The sequence below is a fragment of the Lagopus muta genome, chromosome 9 (assembly GCF_023343835.1).
Source record: "Lagopus muta isolate bLagMut1 chromosome 9, bLagMut1 primary, whole genome shotgun sequence".
Classification (NCBI taxonomy): Eukaryota; Metazoa; Chordata; class Aves; order Galliformes; family Phasianidae; genus Lagopus; species Lagopus muta.
The window spans coordinates 1,156,184-1,181,579 of record NC_064441.1 but is presented as its reverse complement, the minus strand read 5'-3'; the positions used below and the strand labels follow the sequence as shown (position 1 = coordinate 1,181,579).

The 25,396-nt window shown below is 48.3% G+C and overlaps 1 protein-coding gene across 4 annotated transcripts in view; it reads right to left on the bottom strand.

Annotated features, from left to right (window-relative positions):
* Positions 1–20,587, bottom strand: part of LEKR1 (leucine, glutamate and lysine rich 1) — a 41,489-nt gene extending 20,902 nt beyond the window's left edge. The window contains exons 1-6 of one of the 4 annotated variants that reach the window (XM_048954379.1): positions 17,807–18,240; positions 17,126–17,217; positions 7,928–8,142; positions 3,404–3,523; positions 2,676–2,851; positions 1,148–1,333 (exon numbers count right to left, since the gene is read on the bottom strand). In XM_048954379.1, coding sequence (XP_048810336.1) covers positions 1,148–1,333; positions 2,676–2,851; positions 3,404–3,523; positions 7,928–8,142; positions 17,126–17,173 — 745 coding nt within the window. In that variant the 5' untranslated portion in view covers positions 17,174–17,217; positions 17,807–18,240. Of the gene's footprint in view, positions 1–1,147; positions 1,334–2,675; positions 2,852–3,403; positions 3,524–7,927; positions 8,143–8,284; positions 10,517–14,769; positions 17,005–17,125; positions 17,218–17,806; positions 18,241–19,919 lie in introns of those variants that run through there. The other 3 variants (XM_048954380.1, XM_048954378.1, XM_048954381.1) reach the window with 3 other exon arrangements.
* Positions 20,588–25,396: the final 4,809 nt, after the last annotated feature.

The window sequence follows — 25,396 nt, the reverse complement described above, 5'->3', positions numbered from 1 at the left end:
GGCAGTCAGGTTGTACACCCACTCAGATTTCTAGACAAAGACCAATAATAAATGGCCTAACTGCTTGACATCTTACCACTATTTGTGCTTATTTATACAAAGTTAGAGCATACAATATTCCTAAGAAAGTGAAAATAATCTTTTTGGCTGTAAATAACAGAGAAGTCAGGTATCAGGGCAAAAGGAGTAACAATACGATCAAAACACGCCACTATGCAAGCAAGTCACAAGCAGGTACCAAAGCACTGCTGCGTGGGTTCTGTTCAGAGAACCTGGGACAATCACCTCAGATAACTTGTAAATAACTGCCATTTATCAGCACTTCCAGTGGAACATCCAGGTTGCTGTACTAAAGAACTTTAGGACGCTTTCTTTGAATGGCACAAGAAAAACATCAAACTTTCCTTCTATAAATGCTACCCTTCTAGCAGAGAAAGGAAAGCTTAATTAACTGCAGTAAACGATTGCTGTAGGTTACACTGCAGGATCTGCAACTCTGGTGCTGGTTTTGAGCCAGTCACCTTGACTGTTTTCTGACTGATTCTGCCTGCTTGAGCAATTTTCAGTACAGTGAGAGCCTGTACCACAAAAAGGCAATAAGGTGAAGGCTGTAAAGTTATCTGCTCATATCTGGCATTCAAATCCACCCCTGCTGGAGCTTTCCTAACAGCATTGTTATACAGTGACAGAAATAAAACCTGCCCATGGCAGTCTGGGTCAATAGCTCTTTGGATGAGTCTTCCACAGTCACTGCAGTCCTCCACTCCTCAGTCTCACGTTGGATATTATCACTGCTACTGAAGGATCAGTGAAATTCCTTCATCATGACTAGCACAGAGAGCCACTGCTTTAGATGTGAAATCACACACTGTGCATGAGGGGGCATGGTAATCACAGTGCCAATTTGATGGCTCAAAGCCATGCCTGGAACAGCACCACCTCTATGCATTCCAAATGCCTTAAAACACCTCTGAGTCAGCACCACAAATACTATGCTGCTTTCTAAAGAAACCAGGTTCAAGAAATACTAACCTAAATACATAACAGTGCTTTATTAGAGCCTGAGTTCAGCTGTTGAGTACAGTCACAGTAATGGTCAGAACCCTACATTTCATTTTATTTGCTTAGAATCTCAAAATTCTCTTACCTAATGTTTCCTTTTGTAGCTCACGGCATCTGCTTTGTAGCTCACTCCCTTGCTGAAGAGAAGTTTGAAGCTGTTGAGTCTTCAGCTCAACCGTATCAGCCACCAGAGTCAGATGTTTTACCTTTTCCTGAAGGCACTCATTCTCCCTCTGGGATTTTGCTAACTTTTGATTCAGTTTGGGTATTTCTGAGGAGAAAAAGCACATAGCCTGCTGTCAAATTTACCTCCTTCATTAAAAAGCATCTCACCTGATGTACCCCCGGGGATTGCTAGGTCAGGGCCTGAACCAATGGCTGAGCAGCAGGTGAGAAGCTGTGGCTAACACAAAGCATACAGGTGCAAGCAATGCAACTGGGAGACCCTTCCTCACTCTCTTTTAAAGGAGAAGGATCTTTTTTTGGAGACTGCCTCTTCAGGAGGCTTCAGTGACTTCTGGAAAGGGTAAGCTGCTTCCCTGTATTGTCTTCTGAGCTATATATTGACAAATACCTTTACAAGCACGTTTATATCCTGATAGAAGGCAATATCATCACTTTCCCTTGCTCCACGCCTGATTCACAGCTTCAGGACTTCAGCATTCCGTAGCCTTACTCCATAATTACATCAATTTATTGTTAGACTAAACAGTGTAAATGGCAAAAGGTTTTAAGTTTTTTGCCTGTGTTTACTTGCCATTAAGTAACCAAGGTTTAATGATGTACATACATAATGGGTTTCACAATTTCTTTTTTCAAACAAAGGCGTAAGGAGAAGCAATTCATTAACATTTCTTCACTTGCAGTTTCTTGTAAAAAACAAGCTCTGAAAATCTTGTTGCAAAATACAGTAAGACAAAATAAAACAATCATATGTCACCAAATGCTAACTCATAAAACAGAGCATAAGGGCTTCTGAACATCACTCAGAAGGGGAAAAAAAGATGCATGACTACCTTGCTTAGCAATGTTATGAAACTCCTTGAACCTGAATGTGTCTGCAGAAAAGCATGTACATATCCTCCTGATTAGCTAGAAGGAACACAGAGAACACAGGAGGAGAGGAATTCTTAGGAACACACAATACTTTCTGTGCTCAGTCTAATTAGGAGATGAAGTCATGAACCAAAGTGCAAGACACTGACATTTCCCTTGGTTGTTGCTACAACAAGGGATGCCACAGAGCAATTTCTGCATGCAGGCTTTGCAGACAGGACCTTCCTGACCAGTTCTGTGCTAGGTGATGTCAGCTTACCAGCATTTGCAACCTCATAATCCTGATACACTTAGACTCCAGACCAAATACTGGTTTATCTACTGATACACACTAAAAAGCTGCAAGAATTTGAATACAAAGATGCAAAGTGTGACCAAAGGCATTAAAGTTGCAAGAGCCAACACACAGCTTCTTTGGATCCTTTGGATGGTGCAGTTTGCCACTACACTTTTTTTTCCCAGCAGAACTCCTCTCTCAGCTGAGGCAGAAGTGTTATTCAAGCCTAAATTTGAGTTTTCAAACTCACTGCCTGCCAGCACCCAACAACATAATTTACCTGTCAAAGCTTCTTTGCTAACAGTTCTTATCTGTTGAAAAATTTCTTCTTTCAGGGCAGCCCAGCTCTCCAGGTTACTGGACACAACTTCCTTAATACTTTCTAGCTCTCTTCTGATGAAAGGAAACAGAGAGACAGCCCTGCTCAGAGTTGAGCAATGGTGTTCCAGGGTACTTCTGCAAAGCAGAAAAATAACAGCAGCTATGAGAAAATACCTTACTTGTAAGCCTGATAACTGCTTTTCTGTTACATCATATTTTATAGTATACTGGGTTACAATTCAGTATGAAATATGTTGGATGAAATTTACTATAAATTCAATGTTCTTCTAAACACTGATTTTAAACTCACATGTAAAAATGAAACAGTTACTTTTTATTGAGAAATCAGAGCAACAGTGCTTAAAGAACTGCCTCTGCAGGCTCATGCTGAACTGTTACAAACAGTTTCTGTATCCCCACTGTATTAAAAGAGGTACCCACTTCCTTCCAAGTGTTCTTTAATGGTTTTTAAGTTGTGAAAAAGCTAGCCTGCTGCTAAGAATATCAGCACTCACATGTTCTGGTTACCCCTGCTAGCACTACAGCATCTCGTATATCCTGGATAAGCAAAACCAGGAGATGGTTCCAATCACTTCTCACTCACTGCATTCCTCGCATCTAAAAAAATCTTTTCAGCTGACCACTTGCCACAGGCATTGCCAAGAGCAAAGCTTTTTAGGTCCTCACCTGAGCACCTGGGATTGCTTATGGGCAGCTTCCTTTTCTTCCTGGAAATACCGCAGATCTTCTTTCACGTTTTTCAGTTCATCTTGTTTGGTTTTTAACTCCATTGTTAGGCTTGTTATCCTATAAATGTAAATAAAGTGAGGTATTACTCAACTTTAAAACAAAAATATACTGAGGTCTTTCCAGTGATGGTATCTGCCTTTTTCAGGCTGACATATCAACCTTCAAGTGGAAGAAGCAAAGGAGAATGTCTTATCAGGACCCTTCTTCCTATTAAAAATACACATTAAAATTGGTCCCATCTATGCTTCAGTTACAGTCATGTACCTGAGATTATGAGATGTATGCCACAAAGTGGCAAAACCCCATTTTCTCATGGCTGCTGCAGCACCCAGCTGAGGAGAGGGGCTGCACTGCATCCCACCTCAAAGGAGTAGGACTGAAACCAGACAGCTGATCAGACGGTGCAGTGTGCTGAGCGAGACGGGGCTTTCCCTGCCTGTGGGCTTTTCCAGCCTCACCTCTTGCCAGCCAGACCAGCCAGGGGCACAGCCCAGCTCAAACCCAGGGCAGGCAGAGCACGTGCTGCATTGGGCACATCTCACACAACGCCCTGACAACGTGCTGAGATGCCTGCTGCAGATGGCTGCTGAGTGCATTTGCTAACACTGGCACGTGGCTTCTTCATAATCGTTACTTGGTAATCACAGAGCAACCTCCCCATGTCCTCATGTGACTTGCTTTAAGTTCTGTACTTATATTCTGAAACAAAATGGCCCCGTGATGACACATGGGACAAGAAACCCAGCATGTCTTTTCCACTAGCACCTGCTTGCATGAGGAGGATGGGCCCTGGGGCGCAATGGGGAGCTTTCCATCCCAGCACAGCCCTGCTGCACACACAGGCCACAACCCATAACTGCCATGCTGTCCACAGGGCTGGTAGCTCATCTGTACTTTTCTCTTGGCATCTAAAAAATGACCTTTTGAACATTCTCATCCCAGCAGTGGTTCTGATCTGTTTAGCTTTCAAGCACAGCTATAGCAGCGTTAACTATCTAATCGAATACATTGTTCTTTCAACAACTCCTGAGTTATTCCCACAATTGTAATGAAATGAATGGAAGTGCACAGAACAAACAGCTGAGCCAACCTGTGGAAGTCAAGTAAATAAATGATCTATTTGTCTACGAGTGACTCACTGTCACTAGCAAATAAATACTTGAATCCACAAGTACTTCATGAAACCAAAGGATGGCAGAGGTATTACACCAGCATTTCCTTCAATTTTAGAAATAAAGAGAAAACAAGAATGATTTGTAGCAAGAAGTTAAGCCTTAATATTCATGTGTGTTAGCTAATGTTATCAGATGGATCATCTATAATGCATCTGCATGAAAATGCAAATCTAACAAGCAGCAGTCCTGCTAGAGAAACCTGGGTCTGCAGAGCTCAGCCAAATCCATAACCGAACATCTGGTACTTAAAAAGCAAGTTGTTGGGGCCCAACTGTGATCACTGACAGGGAAATACATATACAGATATTTGTAATTTTGGCATTACCTTCCTAGGAAAAATTCCCCCTACCTGCCTGTAAATGCCTTTGCATTTTAGTTTTAAAATGCAACTCGCAAGTCAGAGCAGACATTTGCTTTCCCTTTCCATTCCAAAGATTTGGTATAATGAGGTCAGCATAGAACTGCACCCTCGGTTTCAAAGTGACATTATCAATGTTTTTTCATCATTCACACACAAAACAACAGGTAGACAAGGCAAGACATTTGCACTCTGTTTATTCTCATTCCCATAAGGAGGACAAAATAAGCATGTTATTTGGGTGATATTTAGCACAAAGTTCAGAGTTCAGTAGATCACTCAGTGACTTAATTATAAGAGAAGTATGAGAACATAGTGATCTTGCATTAATTGTTATCTTTATTGCCTCAAAAGAAATAAAGCCTATTGTGAGGGCAGTCTGGATTATCTGCATTCAAGCAAAGGTAAAGCTGCACATCAGCCTGGCAAACGATGACAAAGATGGCTGCCTCATCACAACCAGCTCAAAGCCCATCTCTGAAGAAAGCCAATATTTTATTTCCCAGTGCTACCTATCTGGTTACCAATTTCAGCTCCAGTAATTACAACCTACTGAATCTCTGCCCTCACAGCTTCACTCAGGAATCGCTTCTAAGGGAGTGGAGTTATCTGAATGGACAGACTGAAAAAGGAGATTGTAGTTATAAGCAATTTGATAACTGCATAGAAAAGAAATGATGTTAAGGCATGGCAATAATCAGCAGTTAACTCCTCCTGCTTGATTTGTAAAAAGTGTTTTCAGGAATACAGTTACAAGGGATCTCGGACAAGCCTTACTTGGTGATATCTATATACTTCTTCAGGTCTCTATACATCATAAGACGGTTTTGCTTCTTCTCACATCCATGTTGCTCAGCACTATCATCTTTAAAAAGCATATTTAAGCCTATTTCATATTTTTTAGATTGCTAGTTAGAAAAATGATCAGGCTGTGGGTGATACATGCAGTTGGGTCCTGTAAATAGAGGGTACCCATGTGCAGTGAGGTCAGTAAGCTCAGCCCCAGGGAGTGCAGGGCTCCCATGCAGAGGGGCTCAATTCCAGCACACCTGTACCTCCAGGGAGATGGGATGGTAAGCCTGTGACAATTCCCCTTCTGAGCAAGACCCAGAAGGGCAGGGGACCAAGTTCCACAAGAGCTGAAGCTCCCAGGCGGCTTTCAAGGTTAACCACAGGTACAGACAATAGCAACACAGGAACCAAAAAGGAATATAAAAATGAAACCGGCTGCATCTAACAAGATTAAATCTCTTGGTCTACCAGAGATGAAAAAGGGTGTATTTGGTTTCTGATTAAAACTTGCAGTTTGGGAAGAGAGATTTGTCAACAAGAACCAGGAAGAAGCTAATACGCCGAGCAGTCAGCTTGTGCCAGCGGCCCGAGGTAACACGGCAGACCCGGGACAGCACAAAGGAGATAAGGAATATTTAGACAGCTGATTTAACAAGGCACAATAGTTGATTTATGGTCTGAATGAAAGCCTACTGAAAGTACTCCGCTTCATTTCAGCAGGTTTTAAATCAAATAAAGCCTTAGGGGGAAAAACGCAGAGATAAAATGTTCATTAACTCTTCCGGCTTTGCTACAAAAAGTCAGCTAAACCAGAATGTAATTCCTGCTGTGGCAAATGGCCCTCATCAGGAACACGCTGTCACCTACCTGCTAACACACAGAGTGCTGTTGCTGCTACAGTTGCCACCCAGAGCCCTGGGAGGAACAAGGAGCAACGCAATTCAGAAACATGCTGTCAAACCAAAGAAACATTGACAACTCGGGGGGAGGCAGTTCAGCTCCAATGAAAAAGTGTTGAAATACAGTTATGAGCAGGGTGAGGCACAAAATGTGTGTCTTATTCAAGCTTGTGTGAACTTGTGCGTTCAAATGAATGTTTTATTTGCTATATTACCAAATGCTGTCCTAAACAGAAGCCATTAACAGCCACGTCCAAGTGCTACAGTATTCGAGTGATTCACAAAACAAAGTGAAACAGTGAATGGATGAGAGCACTTCAGCTACAAACAATCCATAGCTGTTTTTTCCTCCAGGGTTCCCAGTCTCCTAGGAGAGCACCTACACACCCCAAATGCTTTGTATTTTCAGGCTTAGGTCCATTGCTGCTAGCTGTAAGTCAGTCACACGAGGAATGGGAGCCCTTAGAACCAGAAGGGCTGATCCATACTCGAGCTTCTGACAGCGTGATTCAGATGAGCAAGGAATTACCAACAGGTTTCTGCTTCCTCTGCTCGTACCACACTGTTCTAACTGTTGTTCCACTTGAACACAAAGACATTTTGCACTACTGGAATTCTGGAGAATACAAAAGACCCCTTTGAACTAGGAGGACCTTTGCAACAGTAAAGCAGTAAGTGTTTGCAGGCTCCTACTTCAGAGAAGCACAGCCACGAGCAGCCCCCAAGACGTTCAGAACTGTTCAGAATTGTTTTAGTGCTCTGTATCATCATTTGCTTTTCTATATCATCATACAGATAGCGAACTGCGAGCTTCTCAGGGCACAAATGCTGATGTTTAGTGTTACCATGAGACACTAAGTGCAAACTTCAGAATGGTGAAAATCCTGGGCTGTGGGATTTCTTCAGAAGTATTACAAATGTCTTTATGACAAAATGGTAAGATGAAATATTTGATCATTTTCACTTGGACTGGCACGGGGGGGGGGGGGGGGGGGGAATACCCCCAAACTGCCTTCCAGCCTTTCTTCTCCTTTAAGTACGTTGACTGTTTCTAAACCACTACAGAATTCAAAACTCATGTCTAGAGAACGCCACAAAGTGTGATTTAAATATTACAGTATATTTGTTGTATCTGATAAAAAAGATAAAACTTACTAGTAGTTTTCACTTCTTGGGAATGACGTGACCTAATACATACACATGAGGAAAAACATCACACTGGACAACATGCTCTGACCTTTCTGTTTTGGATTTCCCATCAGCTCGGCAGCGCTCAAGGTCTTGGTAAAGGGACTGCAGTTCTTCTTGAAGTCCCTTTTCCCGTTCTAGACTTCCTTCATAAAACTTAATCTCCTTTTCCATTGCTTTTATTTTTTCTTCCATCACCTTAAACTCATGCAGTATCAAATAGCTGACGCCACAGTACTTGCACACCGTCTGGTCCCGAGACATCTAAGGAGAGAGGAAACTGTTAGAGTGCTGCAAGAAACTAGCTGAATGCAGTGACAAAATCAGAGCCACTGACGTGATTTAAACACAGTCTAAACTCTGTAACACTTTGGAACATTTATGATCAGATTGTACTTTTGCTTACCAGAATCTTCACAGGATAATCAGCTATGCAGTTTACTATGCAGGAGCTTCCTCCAGAACTCTACACTGCAATATTTCTGAGCTATGTTTAATACATTAATTTTAAATAAGATGAAGCCTTGTGCGTTTTGCTAAGTTTACTCTTTAATGAAATCTCCTCTTGCATGAGCCAGAAAAATGTTAATTACTGTGGGGTTTTTTTTGACAACTCACACCCAGCTGAGAAGGCAAAAGAAAAAATAGATAGTGTAATGTAATGTAATTCAGTCATCTACAGAAATAACCCAAGTAAGGGTCCTGCCACTGTGATACAGTGCAAACGGCACTTGAATGTGGTGGAAAGTGTAAGCAGTTTGCTAGGTATGAAATTTCATCATTGGTAAAGTACCTGAAGACGTTAATTGAAACACCATCTATTAAAGTGGGAAACATGCTTTTGTAAGCAATGTAAGCTGAGCTCTGCAGTAAGCGACACGTCACAGAAATGACCAGGCTGCTCGGACTTTGATTCACCCTTGCTACTCAGGGTATCAGTTATCCCTGTGTATTGTAACCACTTTCATTTCCAGGAAACAAAAAGCAAAACCACTCAGCTTACAGTGACACAGGACCAAGCCTGCCCAAGAAAGGCATACAGACTGACTGTGCCAGCCAGAGCCACGCAGCAGTGTGACACCACACGTGGGACATGCAAGCACAGAGCAGGCAGGATCCCATTCCCTGTCCCTTCTGGCTCCCTCTGTGACCAAGGGTTGTGCTGAGGGATCTCCTCTGGCTCCTTCCATCCTGGGCTGCTCTCATTCTGCCACTCCGGAACCCATTCTTGGATAGCAGCACAGATGTGTTTGGGAGGAAACAGTCAGAAATGTGACTGGAGCAGAGGACACTCATTGCAGAGCTGAAGGACAACTTCCAAGCAACAGAAAGTTATGGGCAAGCTTTGAGGTATGGCAGTTGGAAACTGATGGCAGCCAGAGCTGTAGCTGTTTGTCTAATAAGCATTTAAAGCAACCTTCAACCTATCATGCAGTTATCAACAGTTACAAGTTTTATAACAAAATGCCTTACAAAAAGTCAAAAAAAAAAAATGAAAGACTGCAAACAGTTTAAGAGAAATGAGTAAAATGTAAGAATTCCCTGTGCTCTAGAAAATTAAAATAAGGACATTTTGAAACACTGGGATAAATGGAAATAAGCAATGCTTAGAGGCAGGAAAACAGCTCTCAAAAACAAACCATGAGGAGATCCATTACCCAACATTTTAGATACAGCATGAGAAAAAACACTATTTCAGGCTGCCCCGGAATCTCCAGACCAAACTTTATTTTCCAATTTCTAAGTTTTGCCCCTGTTTCAAACTCTCCTCGTTACAGTTGCTCTGAATGAACTGAAAACCCAAGTTTGTTTTTCCTGGCAGCTGCAAACCGTGCTCGGAAATATGAAACTGTTACTCGGGATAAACATCGTTAGGTTCCAGAGCACTAAAATTACTCTATTGAAAAGGGACAAAATGAGCTGTTATAAGGAGGACAGAGAGGGGGCTCTTATCCCCCAAAGAACATCGTGCTCTCCTGCAGCACTTCTGCCTTTCAAACAAACAGCTATAGGAATTTCACTGGGTGCCAGGATTGAAAAACACCACCATAACACCAGCTCACCAAGCTCTCCTTAGTTTTCATTGCCACCATCAAACCAGAGCTCTCCTCGCTGCCACCCAAAGCATCTCCTGGAGCACCGTACAGAGGAGCACTGCTGTGCTGCAGGTGCTGATCTCACTCCACCAACACAACGACAAAGCCATCTTGCAGCTCCACTGATTCAAAGGCTGAAGCCAGAGAGCATTAGCACGCCTTCAAAATGACTTACAAACAACATGGATTTGGGCTTTGCAGTTTTCCAGAGAAATAAGACTGCTTTGTTTGTGCATGTAATTCTCTATGGTCATTCTTCAGTCACTGTGAACCAGGGTGTTTGGTCATTTATCAGTGACCCTGGCACCGAGGGCACGAGTACTGTGCTCTACAGGTGTCACACAGCCAGGTGGGCACGAAGGGCTTGATCCCTTCCTAAGGAATGCCCTGGAGCACGGCTCAGTCCCATTACCCTGTGCAGGTAATGCATGCAGGGAGAACATTATGCAGGTCTGTGCAGGAGAAGATCCCACTTGAGACTGTTCGTGGTACCCAAGGCACCAAGGCTCATCAGCCACTATGCACAAGCACATAGGAAACACGTCTTTGTTAGTTCTTTTGCTTACAGAGCTGCCTCTTCTGGGAGGGGATCATCACCGAGTAACCACTAGGAGATCTGTGCTGATTCCCTATTTTCCTATTTACATTTGACCAAAGGATTGTTGTCATCATCTTTTTCCTGTTTGCATTTGAGATGAGAAAAAAAAAAAAAAAAACCCAGTTTGGAAAGAACAGAAAATGAAAAAAAAAAATTAGAAGTGCAACAGAAAAGAGACTGTGAGGATAAGCAGTGAACAGAAAAAGAAATCAGATTTTTTAAAACCTGAAGGTGATTCAATATTGTGGTTTTGGTCAACCTGAACAGGGATACCGAGGGCAAATAGGACATAAAAAGATAACAGAGGGATACCAAAAGCAACCCTGATATTTGATTTAGCAGAACAGTACTGTGTGCTCACAGCAAAAGGAGAAACAAAGAAACTCGCTGAGGACAAAACGTTGAAACAAGGAAGGTTTTGAGCTACGGCTCTGACATACGTTACACCAGATGCTCTAAAGGATGAGAGCTACGTCCAGAACAAACCACATCACGAGGCAGCACCCCGAGCTGTGCTGCTCCAGCAGCTGTTCCACTACAGCATCCGTGGGAGTAGTTCTGACCGAGAGCTGTGTTCAGTGTTGGAAGAACTCCTGTTACTCCATGGTTACATGGATCTCGGCTCCCAGGAGCAGTGGAGATGGGTAGTCACATCTGTCTGACTCAACGCTGCGAGCATACGGACAGCATAAGTTATAAGGGGAAAAAAAGACTGGTGGTCTGGCCCATTTTTAGCCCTTTGAATAACAAGCTTCTTTTCAAGCTTCTGAAGTAGCAGGATGGGAATTTACATCATTTCTGCTTGACCAAAACGCTGCATGGGGCGTTGACTTGGGCACTGTGCTCTCTTCTGCTTGTATTTCCAATTCCACTGACAACAAACACTAAAGACCTAAGTTCTCATTAAAGGAAAAGCATCTCCTTAGGGACTCAGCAGCACCTGGGCATTAATGGCCCCAAATATGGCCACCGATGCTGGAAACAGGCAATAGAAGGAAACTGAGAAATAGCTGTGACACCTAAAAGCGAGACCTTAAGTCCTCAGGCAGGGAGGTTATCTAAGCAGTCTGGAGTACGTCCGTGTGGCCCACGAAATGAAAGCACAGGGCCAGGAGCACTGATGCACCACACTTACGTACTCCTGCAGCGCAGGGAGGCAGAGCTTTGGGGAATGGCAGCACTCCGTGCCCCTGGGACACAATGCTGCACTAATTGCCCCATCTGCCCCAGCAAGCTGAGGCTGCTGAAGCAAGAACTGGCAGACAAAAGCAACACTACACTGCATTTGTCTGAGCTGCCCTCGTCCCACAGCAACACACAGAACTCCAGAAAACAGAACTGCATTACATTGCAGTTGGGCACTCTTAAATTATTCCTGTATACTGGTCATTTTATTCTGCCTGTTTGATTTGACCTGATTATGTGAATGCATTTTCTTCTCATTTGAATCCCCTCTGCCACGCTACTTTCATTTCTCTCACTCTATTTTCCCTCTCCTAGCATGCTATCTGAGATCTGTCACACAAAAAGAAATGGTTACAGCATCCACACAAATAAGACTCTAGGAAGACAGTGAAGAGTTCTGTTTCATGTGCAAAGAGTTACCTGATAGAAATTACCTACTTTTTCATTGAAGGATTCTAAGAGTCCCTGTTGAAATTTCACTTCTTTAAAAACACAGTTTTCTGTGAGCAGTTTGCAGCCAGCATCAAGTCTGAAAGCATTCCATGCTGCAATGCTGAGCCACTGCAGGTTGCAATGCTAAGCCATGCTGCCTACATAATTATTTTCTCAACATCCATAAAAGCAGCAGATGCAAAATACAAGCCACAGTACTTGCCTCGAATACATATAAATACCACTAAGGACTGCAGTAAAAACAGAATGCCCCAGTCCCAAACATTTCATTCAAAATATGCCCCGAGATAATTAGTTTGCCACAACAGGAAATAATACTCATATTTCAGGTAGCTTTAATGGTTTCCTGCTTGCGTTTAAAGCAGACTAATGAATCATAAAGATGTACAGCACTGCAAGTAACAGCAGAGCCCCACACGAGCACTGCTAACACCGACCACATGCCCACGGTGCCGCGCAGGCCGCGCTGCTCATGAGGCAAGGGCTCCTGTAATCCCTGCAGCTCCCAGCAACGTGCTTGGATGCTGGCTCAGGACAGGATGCAGGAACACTTGAGCACAGTGAGTACAGCCCCAGCCCTGTATGACTTGCTGTATGAATACAGCAAGAGATCAAAACACCTCACGGTGACTCCAGAACTCTCAGAACTGAAGATCATTATCCACATTCAGAACTGCTCCTACAAATCCTCCAGTACCCCAACAAACACTGGTAACACAGCAGGTTGCTAATCCGGTTAGGCCAAAGCAACCACAGCCCCACAGCTCAGCCAGCAGAGCTGCACATCTCTGTACGCTGCAATACGTGGCTTTTAGCAAAAACAAGCAGAAATTTGCTATCTTTTCCAAAGCACGTTACAGCCACTGAGAACATTCACATTACGTCACTGTGCTCATCCAGAGGGTGTGAACAGAAACAGTGCTGCTTCTAAACTGCTGTTGGTATCAACACTGCTTTAAGTATTACACACAGCTACACTGCACGCCACATCTACAAAGTCAGTCCCAATGGACAGGACAGAACCTATGGAAAGAAAAATAATCCCAGGTTCAAAGGGAGCAAAGAAAAGTAAGGAAAGATGTGTTCATAAAGACGCCATAGTGCACTCAATCTATAGCACATGTGGCCAACCTAATCAGTAACCACTTGCTGCTAGCAATGCACATGATGTTTTGTGGAGAGTCAAATACCATGGAACGTCCTGTACTGATGTACAACACAGCTTCAAAGCTCCTGTTTCATTCACTTTCTTAAGCTCCCAGGATGAGAACTACTAATACTTAAGGATATCTCGTGCCCAATTAATTTTGCTATTGGTATTAAGTAAGGATCACCTATTTGCCAAGATATAAAATGAGATGTAACTTTGTTTGCTGCTTTGATGACTCAGGGTGTCACTTGACCCTCTTCTGTAGGTGGCTGCAGTTTTGCTTCCCACTTCACTGAGATGAAAATCTGGCAATCTACTCACACTGAAAGGACACGTGGATGCTCACTTACCTGCTGGGTTTTTCCCCCGTTTAGCACTCACGTTGCAATGCGTATGGCACAAGAGCTCACAAAGGCAGTAGAAGGGAGAGACAGAGAACCAGGGCCATCTAAAGTTCTTACATGATTTCCAAAGCCAAAGATTCCTCAAGTTCTTATCAACTAAGTCCCTCCTCATCTATAATTTAATCACAAAATGTCAAGAAGCTTCTTCCTCTCTAGATTAAAACCTTTAAAGTTTTAATAAATGTAGTGGTCAACACCTGCTGGGCCCAGCCTGCCAATTTATTTCAGCTTCTGCTACGGCATCCATGGCTTCACTGCAACAGGTCTTCCTCCCAGGCAGACTCTGGCAACTGAGCTGCCTGCAGGATAGGCTGTATTCCTATCCCTCAGCACCACATCCTCCAGAAGAGCATTGTTTTGGAGGCAGTGATATTGCTGCTCAAAGTGCTGACAACTCACAAAGCTCCATGCACCCGCAGCATGGGAGAGAGAAACGATGACAGCTCTGCTCTGCATCCCTTACTCTGATCTGCTCTGAGCACTGCAATATCACAAGCCAAGCAAGCCAACCCAAACCAGCACCCAGCCTTGAGCATTCTTGATTCTGCAGCAGAAATTGCAGTGCTTAACGTACTCCCTCTGGATACATATGTTCCACTGGCCAGTTAGCTGCATGTTGGGAGCATGTGCTCTGTCTGGCACAATGAGCTACAGCTGGCACAAGTCCTACTTATGCTAGGAGCAAACTGAAAGATTCCAAAAGAGATGCTATAAAATCTAAGAAGCAGAGAATGTGAAGGGAATAAGAATGTGTACATAAAAGGTAAAAAAAATACACATACAGGAAATTGTGAGGGCGAGGTAACCAAGCCCCTACCTTGTAACTACGACTGAGTGAAGAAACTGAGCAGCAGCAGAGGATGTGTAAAACCACGGCTCTTAACTGATCCCAAAATCTTGGCCTGTCATTGCCTTAGAACTCATGTATCTCACACTGAGGTGACTGGGCGGGATGGGACAGGAACTTGAGAATACTCGTGTTCATATTTAGAAGCACCAACGTACCTTCTGCACAGAGGTGTTTTTGTTAACAGGACACCACAGAGCTGAAACAGACCTCTTGAGCTCTGTGCTCCACTCCAAAGCAAAAATTGGTTTTATTTGCCCTCTGCAGCAGCACAGGAAGAATTCCACAGCTTCCCTGGGTGAGCTGCTCCAGTGCTCACTACCCCAATTTCTGGAGTTCCTCTCATTCAACCAAAGCATGTCTAGAACAGTGAAGATAAGATTAATTTGTGTCTGAGGTGGAAGACAGCCACTGCCTTCCTACATGTGTGAATACTGTTACTGTGCCCTCAAGCATCTTCTATAATAAGCAAATCTAGTTTTATTGCCAATTACTAGCAGAACAGAGCTTTTAAGCTCTTTGCCACTTTTGCTCTTTCTAGATCCCACCAGCAGTGTTACTCTTCAAGTCTGCAGTTCAGAACCAACACCTCAGCAGCTCTGATGAGAAGATAATTGAGGCCAAGTTTCACACGCAATTCCTGTATTAATGCCTTCCCAATGCTGCATATTTTGTATTAATGCATCTGACCCATTTGTTCTAAATATGCCCTGTTCTTACTACAATATTCTTAATGCTGCAGACAAAGCACTCACAATCCCTCCTAGATTGGCACCAGTGTGTTCCTTACTGTAAGCTAAAACCCAGGTCAACAAAAACTAGCAAACACTGACAATCCCACTGGATGAAATAAGGTCACCTACTTCCTGCCCAGTTTGTGCCTGCTCTCACACCTGCCTCCTCCTCATGTCATGCACAGCACTCTGATTGGGAACTAGATCAGGAACCAAGCCAAGAGAAAGACAGGTGGCTGAAGGGCCACCAGCTACAGCTTCAAGTCATGGGAAAGCACAGAGCAGTACTGGATCTGGAACAATCCTCAATTGTTTGGTTGAGAAACTTGCACTGATTTTTCCTAACCAGCTTATCCCGCTGATGCTTGCAAAGTGATTTCCAAATAAACAAAAGTATCTGGCATTTTTCGTGCTGCCAAGAAAGTTGCTGGTAACTCTATAAGTTTCCCAGGTTCATCCCTTACCTAAGTACTTTCATTCTCTTGCTTTGCCTATCTTACCCAATCTCTGAATTTTCTGCAATCATCACTGACGGTTCAGAAACTGTCTCAATGGTATTCTTGACTATTCCAGGAAGAATTTATCCAGACTCTGCTAGCCTAAGCAGAGAAAATGCTTAGATTACTTGTTGATTAGTAGATACACATAATTAATTAATTAAATAGAGGACAGCTGGGTGTTTCAGTGTCAAAGTGAAAGCTTCAGAGTGTAACAAGAAGTGAGTTGTGTTCCACTCGTGTGCATCATCACGTGCACACAGCCTGCCCACTGGATACCCCCTACAAACAACAGCTTTATTACTTCGGTAGGAATCGGTTTCCCAAAAAAAGAACACCCTCACACACAGTGAGAAGATACAGAGAGAGGATTAGGCAGAATGTTCCATTCCTAATTGCATTTGCACTTCTTCAGAACGATTACATGTAGGCATTCACAGAATCACAGAATGCCCCAGGTTGGAAGGGACCTCAAGGATCATGAATTTCCACCCCTCCTGCCACACACAGGGCCACCAACCTCCCTATTTAATACCAGCCCAGGCTGCCCATGGCCCCATCCAACCTGGCCTTGAACACTTCCAGGGATGGACGGGGCATCACAGCCTCTCTGGGCAGCTGTTCCAGCACTTCACCACTCTCATAGTGTAGAACCTCCCCCTGACATCCAACCTAAATCTTCCCTCCCTCGACTTAAAATCATTTCCCCTCGTCCTGCAGATATCGACCCTTTCCAAGAGTTGATTCCCCTCCTGTCTGTAGGCTCCCTTTAGGTACAGAAAGGCTGCAATGAGGTCACGCCACAGCCTTCTTTTCTCCATGCTGAACAAGTCCAGCTCCCTCAGCCTGCCTTCATAGGGGAGGTGCTGCAGCCCCTGATCATCTCTGTGGCTCCTCTGGACCCTCTCCAACAGCTCTCTGTCTTTCTTGTACTGGGGGCTCCAGACCTGGATGCAGCGCTGCAGATGGGGACAATCATCTCCCTGTCCCTGCTGGCCAACCTTCTGCTGATGGATTCCAAACTTAGGGCACAGAACACACTGTCAGGGACAAAGCTGGAGCCTCACCTGCTATCGACAGCAGCACATACAGTGAATGCGTTCCTGTGAGCACACCTGCAGAATCACATCTAGCACTACTGCCCGTAACCACACTCCATATGTGACAAAATCAACCCTACCCAGAACCAAGCCACGCTCTGTGGTTCCCGACGCTCTGAGGCCAACAGAACACTCCTGCAGGTCCCGACCCCACAAGGTTCGCCGCTCCTTCCCGTTCCGTACCTTCTGAATCGCCTCGGGCAAGGCGTGCACAGGGACGTGCCGCTGCATGGCCGGGGAACCGACAGAGCTCGGGCAGTCAGAGCGCGCTCTGCCTGAGGAAGGCCAGGAGAAGGGAGATGAAGGGAGGGAATGGAGGGAGGCACGGCCTGTGAGCCCGCACACACAGCCACACCGCAAGGGAGAGGCCGAGGCCCGGCAAGGCGCGGGCGCTGGGGGCGGCCATTTCCCGGCCCCAACGGCTTCCTCCGTCACCACGGCAACGGCGCGTGCGTGCGTGCGTGCGTCACGTGACAGCGGCGCGCACCCGCGAAGGGAACGTGGGGCGCGCGGGAACGCACTCAGTGACCTCAGCCCCTCAGTGACGTCATTCACCTGAACCCCCCCCTCCGGTTAGCTCAGTCGTACAGTGACGTCATTCATTCACCTGAGCCCCCCCGTTATCTCAATCGTACAGTGACGTCATTCATTCACCGGAGCCCCCCGGTTAAGTTACCGGCCCCCCATCGTGCCGGCTCTGCCCCCGCGCTCCCCGAGCGCCGCACACGGCCGCCCTGCGCCCGCAAAGCCCGCGAGCCGTCTGGCTGTGTTTTCCCCCCGGCCCGGGTCAGCGGCGTGTCAGAACGCGAGCCATCTGCTCAACCTCTGCGTGAACCGGCTCCGGGCCAAACCAGCCGAGCTTACAGCAAAGCGACCAAACGGCGTCAATCGGGAAAAGACGCGAGCATCAGAAAAGGCACGGACGCGGCGGGACGGCCGCCCGGCGGGGTTCTTTCTCCCCGGGGCCGCCGCCGCCTCGCGTGTGCCCCGCCGTGACCCGCTCCCGCTTTGCGTGCCGGCCCCGGGCGGCGCGGCGCAGTTAATCCCCGGCTTGGCAGCCCCGGGTCGGCTCCCCGCGCCGCTCCGCGAGGCGGGGGATAAGGAGCTTGCGTCCCCTCCCCGGGGCCGTCACCCCAAGTTAACGAAGTAATCGCGCGGTCGCACGCAGAGGGAACAGATGTCCAAAGGTCAGGAGAAAGCGAGCGAGCGAGCAAGAAAGAATAAATAAATAAATAAGGGCTGGAGGTATTTCATGAGGAGCGGTGCGAAAAGCCAAGCGCGAGGCTTTGATCGGCGCCTTCGCAGCAGCTGTTCGCCCTGCGTGCTGCCGGAGCGGCGGGGCGGGGGGCGGGGAAGCGGCTCGCACGCGATGGCCGCCCGTACCGTGCGGGGAAGCGCTGCCGTGCGGCGCGGCGATGAGATCAGCGCGGCGCGGCTGTCGGGAAAGCGGCGGGGCTGCACGCGGCGCTCCGTGCCCGACCCCGCGTGGCCCCGGGCCGGGGGATGCCGTGCGGCTCTTAGGGACGCGGGGCTGTGACCGACGTGGGGCTGAGGGGACGCGTGTGGGGGTCGGGGTGATCGGTGCGGGGGCTGCGCTGCCACGGGGCCGAGGGGACCGCCGTAGGGGCTGCGAGAGAGCTGAGGGGTGGCTGAGAGGATGGATAGGGGGCTGTGATTGACCTGGGGGGCTGCGATTGACCTGGGGCTGAGCGGACTGAAGTGAGGTCGGAGGGATGGATTTGGGGGCCGTTAGAGATGTGGGGCTGCAAGGGTCTGCCATGAGGCTGGGGAGGCTGAGATGGGGTGGGGCTGAGGGGATGGATGTGAGAGCTGGGAGGACAGCATCGTGGGGACCGGGAGGGGGAGGCGGGGGAGGGGGGGGAGGAGGTGAGTATGGACAGAGGGCCGTGAGGGGCTGACATGGATGGGCTGTGGGAAGAATGTCCAAGTACTAAAGGGAGTATTGTGGGGAGCCATGAGGGGGTTGCCGAGGGGCTGACGTGGTGGCTGAGGGGACTGAGATGGGGGGCTGTGAGGGGACAGTCACGGGGGCTGAAGGGTCCAAGCATTCAGCTCAGGGCTCTCCTTGCTGCACTCAAGATCTGGGGGTCCCCAGGGGAAACATCACACAGGACAGGCAGCTCACGCCTTGCTCTCAGCAACCACTCCCTGCAAGAAGCCCACTGCCAGTCCCGTGTCTGCAGCAGGGCTGTGGCTGTGCTTTGGGGGCATCTCAGCACCCCCTGCCCACAGACGGCAGGGCGGGAGCTGGCCCTGCTCCCTACGTGGCGCAGCTGCGGGCCAACGTGCGTGCCAGCCCCAATCACCGCGGCCGCTCCTGACCGGGTTCCAGGCGGCGTGAGCAGCTCCAAGGACAAACCAACAGGCGAGAAACGAGTGCGTGACACGCAGCAGTCATAAGCCAGCTATTTCCATTGTTTTCCTGCAGGCTTTGTACCTTCTCAAACACACGTGGAAAGCCTCCCGTCGCTTGCAAATCCCAGCCCGGAGGAGCAAAGTCCACGCCAGGGGGCAGCTAGGGAAAAGGGCTAATAAACACAAACACCCTCTTCACACAACACAGGAGCAGCCACGGGGCACAAGGGAGAATCCTTGTCTGCAGTATTATTCTAAGTTAAAGGAAAATACCGTATTTTTATACCAGCCCTGTTGTTCCAGGCTGCCCTTCCATGCGTGGAAGCGCAGTGAGGCAGTTTTGCAGCACTAAGAACCCCCCGGGGGGCTGCGGCATGGCGGGGCTGCAGGTACGGGGCTGTGAGAGCAGCGGCCGACAGAGCGAGGAGAAATGGCAGGAGACGTGCAGGGGAGGGGTCAGGGGAAGGACAGGGTTTGTGCTGCGTACGGCAGCGAGGTTATTTCTGGTGCTGCGTGCACATCGTGTTAGTTCCTGTTTTCGAGTCATATTGTTTGCTAGGTTTGGTTGGTTTGCTCCCCCCTCCCCCCCTCCTCACCTTACCAATGTCACAAGAACGAGATCCTCCTGGGAGAGCGGAAGCGTGTTTGGAGGGGGGATCTGAGGGCTACCTGGGAACCAAGGTCAGGCAGGTCATCCCGTGCAAAGCAATAGCAGAGCAACAGCAGCTCTGCAAAGCAGTGTGAAAACGATAAAATCAGGGGGAGCATAAAGGAGCATGGCACTGGCAGTGGGGCGGAAAGGCAGAGGCAGGGGACGCAGGAGGTGGCACGTCGCCAGCCCAAATAGCTGAGTGAAATAGGAGCGTGCTAATGACGGGGCATGCGGGGCGAGAATCGGATAATGAGGGAGGGCATCCCAGCGCTCCCGTTGTGACATTGCCAAATCAAAGACAAGCTGCTGGCTGCAAGAGCACATGAGGTGAATCAGAGGAGGAATCTGTATGATTAAGCAGCAGCTGAGTGCCAGGAGTGAAGATCTGTCAAGGATAATATCAATAGTGTATGCGTAGAGGACAGTGGGTTTATTTGCCACGATAGAAAAGGAATTGAAAGGGAAGACAAGAAGCTCGTACTGACTCCGAGCTGGCAGCGAGAGAACTTGGGAAGGGTGCCAGGAAAAGCGTCCCAGATACAAGGCTGAAGTGAGAACGAAAAAGGGAGCGCAGAGGCTGCTGAGCAGCCAGCAGGTTAGGAACAGGCACGAAAGGCACGAGGCAAGGCCAGACAGCAGGACGTGCTCAGGGGAGGAAATGACCAAGCAGGAGCCGGGGAGATGGCTGCAGGAGGGTTCAAGGTTTTGTTTGTTAAGGCAGCACATCTGAAAGATCGCCCGGAGCTCTGGGACAGCGACAACGGTGGCACTTCTGATGGCTCCTCCTGTGAAATAGAAGCTTCCCATATGGGTGAGGTTCAACTCTGCGGGGCTCAGCAGATTCCCAGGGGCCCGCTAGGAAACTCCCACGGGAATTCAGAAGCACCATAAATCTTTCCCCTCCCCCTGTCCGCAGGCAGCCTGATCTGCTTTCTCCTAATTTAAACACACAATCTGCAGGGAGGAGACCGTTTATACTGCTGGCTTAAAAAAAAAAAAAATCCTGCCAAAATGAAAACTGCTCTGCACACACAGCCCTCCCCACTGAACGAATGTGAGAACGGATGAAACAAGACAGATGTTACTTGCAGCCCTTGTGAGCTACTGGAAGAAATGTATCTCATGCAATGAAGAGGAAACTACGGAGTAACTGTGAAACAGAGAAAGAAAAAAAACAGATGTGGGAAGCCTGGATGTTCAGAGGAATGGGAAAACCAAAGAATGGTGACATTGACTTGAATGTGGGAGGCACGTCCTGCATGCCCACGTCCATCATTCTGAGATCCAGCATGCGAAACCAACGCTGCAGTCCCTCAGCGATTAAGCAAATGGGTTCGTTCATAGGAAGGAGGATTACTGAGGACAGCCAGGGTTTGCGAGCACAGAAATCATATTATCTGCTGCTGAAACAGTTGGGGAGCTTCTCTAGGGCCCTACCTCATCTCCCGGTGCTGTGTGTGCCCTTTCGAAATGCTTAATAACAGCAAGTCATTCGCAGTAGATTAGGCTGCTCCTTCCCTCTTCGCCTTATTACCTCATGATTTGTGATTGCAGTGTAACGTCCTGGCACATCCTGATAGGAAAATGCAAATGTTGCATTTCCATGGCACGGCCTGACAATTTAAATTTATGCCCCGCAAAGAAATAGCCCCAAGTGTATGCTGATTGCATGCCATAGCTACAACACTGTTATTAACATCCAGCCACATCCTTATGCCTTTGTATGCGAATCTTGGGCGAGATATGAAACAGTAAGAATTTTCCTGCTCTGTTTCAGAGCCTGGCCTACTTCCTCTTACATTCACTGACTTTAAATGAGATTAAGAATCCGAAGCAGGCTCCTGTGATTTTGTTGCCTGAACTATAGGGACAGAAGTACAAACAATATTTTTTCTCTTTCCTGTAACCTGAAGATAGGGGGAGGTGACGGCCAAGTGAGCTCGGCTTGATTCTGCTGTGCACCACCAGCACGAACAGCACGGCCATCACAGTGCACAGAGCAGAGCCAGCCCTGCAGTCACTGTGGCCATGGGAGGTGACCTGCACTGCACGGCTGCTCTGCTGCCAGCTGAGCTGACAGCCAGGAGAGCTGCTGTACACAAATGAGCTGTGGCAGGCATCACCATCATCATGCAAACCGGTTTATGAGCGAACTGGAACAGAAGCCAACACAGAAAGCTCCAGCATGGTTGCTTCAGGTCTCCTACAGCACTTACAAAGAACACAGTGACCTGCCCAGCACTGTGATTTGTTCCATCCCTTTAGCTGTCGTTTCTGTGAGTTATCTGTCAGCAAGTCATGATTTACATAATCTGTTTACTACTTGCAATTATCTCAAGTGGTTTAAGACTGGAAATTTTAGACAAAACATTTGCTTTTAGGTTTCTTTGTCACTCGTCTTGAAGGATTTGGCACAGTGGTCAGTAAAAGGCCCAGAAACCGTTGAGATGTTTGGGAGCACGAGTGGAGCCTGAAGTGTGTTATCAGGACTACGCACAAAGGAGCGTTTGTAGCCCTGCTAAGAGCATATCTGGTGCCAGGCGGGTTTGGGATGCAGGCTTCCACCAGCAGTGCGTCCCTCTGCCAAGCTCCAAGAGAGTGCCAGCCCGTGGGATGGCTTCTGTTTGGATTTCTGCACTGCTTCCCTCCCGGATAAGGCTCATGACAAGCTAACGGCCAGCTGTTTGCCAGCACTCAGTGCTCACAGGATGTGTTTTAGCTGCCTAGCAGCTGTCTCTGGGGAGCAGTGGGGGTCAGGAGAGCAGGGGCTGCCCATGTTGTGGGCTGAGTGCTGTGCGGGGCTGCAGCCAGCTTGTCTCACTCACCTGACAGCAGGAGAGACAGCGAGCAGAACTAGATCCTCAATTGGAGAGAGATAATTGTGAAATTGGACAGCATTTGCCTGTCACTATGGAGTCACTAAGGGAACAGGCATATTTTCTTCCTGTTTACATAATATTTCACCAGTATCTTTGCACCAGTGAACTGTAGCCACAGCTTTGAGCTACATGGATACACCGTGGCACTATGACTTGCCAGAGGTATTGGTGCAGATAGCAAGGTACAGCCATTTGTCATGGTGGAACGTGCCAGAGTCCCTGGTGCACCAGTAAGAGCAGCAGGCTGCAAGCACGGGGCTGTCACAGGGGATTAGTCATGTCCTTAGCCACAGGAAAGCTGAAGAGAAGAGCAAATCTCACATCCTCCAGCTTAAGAGCTCCTTTCACAGTGTTTTTCATCCTTACAGAACAGAAAACACATACAAATATCAGCTTCCTGACCTTTTACTGTGGATTTTTTCTCCAAATACGGGAGAAAAGGCCGTGATTTAGTTCTGCAAGGTGTGCAGGAAGCCCTCTCCAGCCAAAGGCACCGGCTGCCTGCCATAGGTGCGTGCCACTGCTGTGAGCGAGCCACGGCAGCAGGGCTCCCGAGGCTCCCCAGCATGGAACGTGTGGGGCCGGGGAGCTCTGCAGTGCTCCGTGTGCTGAACTGGGATCGATGCCTGCAGAGTCAAAGCGCTCCCATGTTTGCTCTTGGTGCAATACACGTTTCAGTACACTCTGTGGTACCTCAGCAGATACTGTGGCAGATACTCAGCGTTAGATCTTAAAATACAGTATCAGCACAGTCACACACACAGAGGATCAGCACTTCCCATGGGGGATACGAGTGACATTCCCCACTCCACGACTAAAGGCACATTAAATATTTATGCAGCTGTCACGCCTTGAGGCCCCAGCAGGATTAAGGTCCACAGCGCCTGGTGCTCTGAAAACGTGATAAGAGCCAGTCCCTGCCCAAAAGAATGCAGTCCCAGCACGGCTGCACCACGGCCCTGCAGTGGCTGTTTGCCTGCGCCGTGCCTGTTCCATAAACCTGTTTGCTGAAAGACCTGTTGTGTTATCAAGGTGCCGGAGGGCGGAGGGCTCCGTGTCAGCGCCAAGTCCTGGCTCTTGTTTGCTTTACAGATGGGGACCCTCTGCTAACAGTGAGTGAAAGCAATCCCTCGAGCGGGCAGGATGGGAGCGAGCAAGCTAGGAGAAAAACCACCAGCACAGGTGGTGCTTTCTGCATTGAGAGATAGCTCTACTCCTGAAACAACTTTTTTTGTTTTTTTTCCCATTACAAGAAGAGGGTTTCTGGTAGTTATGAGCACAGTCCCTTGCCGTGCGAGGTCTGCATTCAATTCTTATTCATCAGACACTCTGGGACAGTGACTCAGCTCCTGTCTTGTGCAACTCTTCTGCTAGCAAGTATTGCTGCTCCTCACCAGGGTGTTGCAGGCATTAAAAGGAGACGAGGCCGTGTCAGGGCAGTGGTGCACACACGGCAGCGGGATGGGGCTGCTTGATCACCACTGGCTCGCCTGTGGCTTTCACAGCAGCTTGCAGCCTCCACAGCAGGAAGCGGGGCAGTGGCTGGAAGTGAGTAAGGCCAGGAGTGAGCAGCAGCTCCCAGTCAGAGCCCGATAGCAGAGGAAATCCTGGAAGCAGGTGCCCTGGAGGAAGTGCAGGGCTGGAACAGCAGTGGCATCAACCAGACTTGTCTCCTATACAAGTTTGCTTATGGAAATATGGTCTGCTGGTAAATCATAGCGAGGACACAGGAAGCGAAGAACACACATGATGTGCCCCTAACTACTGCCTTTCTCCATGTCTGGGAAATAATTGAGTCTTCCTCTAGCAGCTCAAGGCACTTGCTGCCTGCAGCGCTCGCGGTTTCTGAAGGCAGCACGGCAGGTGAGGCAGAGCTCAGCCTCATCCCCAGCATGACCCCCAGAGGCAGGGCAGGGGCTGCTGGCCGGTGTCCCCTTCAAGAGGCTCTCAGCCAAACCGCCCCTCCAGGCAGCAACCCGGGTGGGCGTGAGCTCGTAGGAATCAGCGTTACACCAGGGAGACCCCGGAGACATCGCCGCCGGCCGAGCCACGGAGAAGTGAACCAAGGACAGCCCCGCTGCTCCGCCGCCTTTGTGCCTCCCCGCGTTGTGCCGCTGCTGCCCGTGACCTGCTTCTTCACACGCACATCCCTGGGCACTGCCACGCTGCAGGGCGGTGCAGCGGGAGCGGCACGCGGGCGCTTGTGCCAGCGCATTCGCTGGGGCTCCGTTCGCCTCCAGGGATCGGCTCATGAGACAAATGTAGGTCTGTCATCATCTGCTCGCCGGCAGCCGCCTCGCGCTCCGTGCTCGTTTCCAGCACGCACGGCCGGGGCCGCCTCGCATTCCCGGCTCACCCAGAGACAGCAGCACCGCGGGGTGTCTGCAGAGCCGTCCCTGAGGAGCGCGGAGCTGCTGCTGCTGCCGAACTCGCCCCTGAGCACCGGGGTCGTGCCCTGCTGGCCCCGCTGCCAGAGCACATCTGCACAAGCTGCGCCGCGTCCGCTCCAGCTTCCCCGTGAATGTCAAAGCGCCCGGAGCTGCCGTG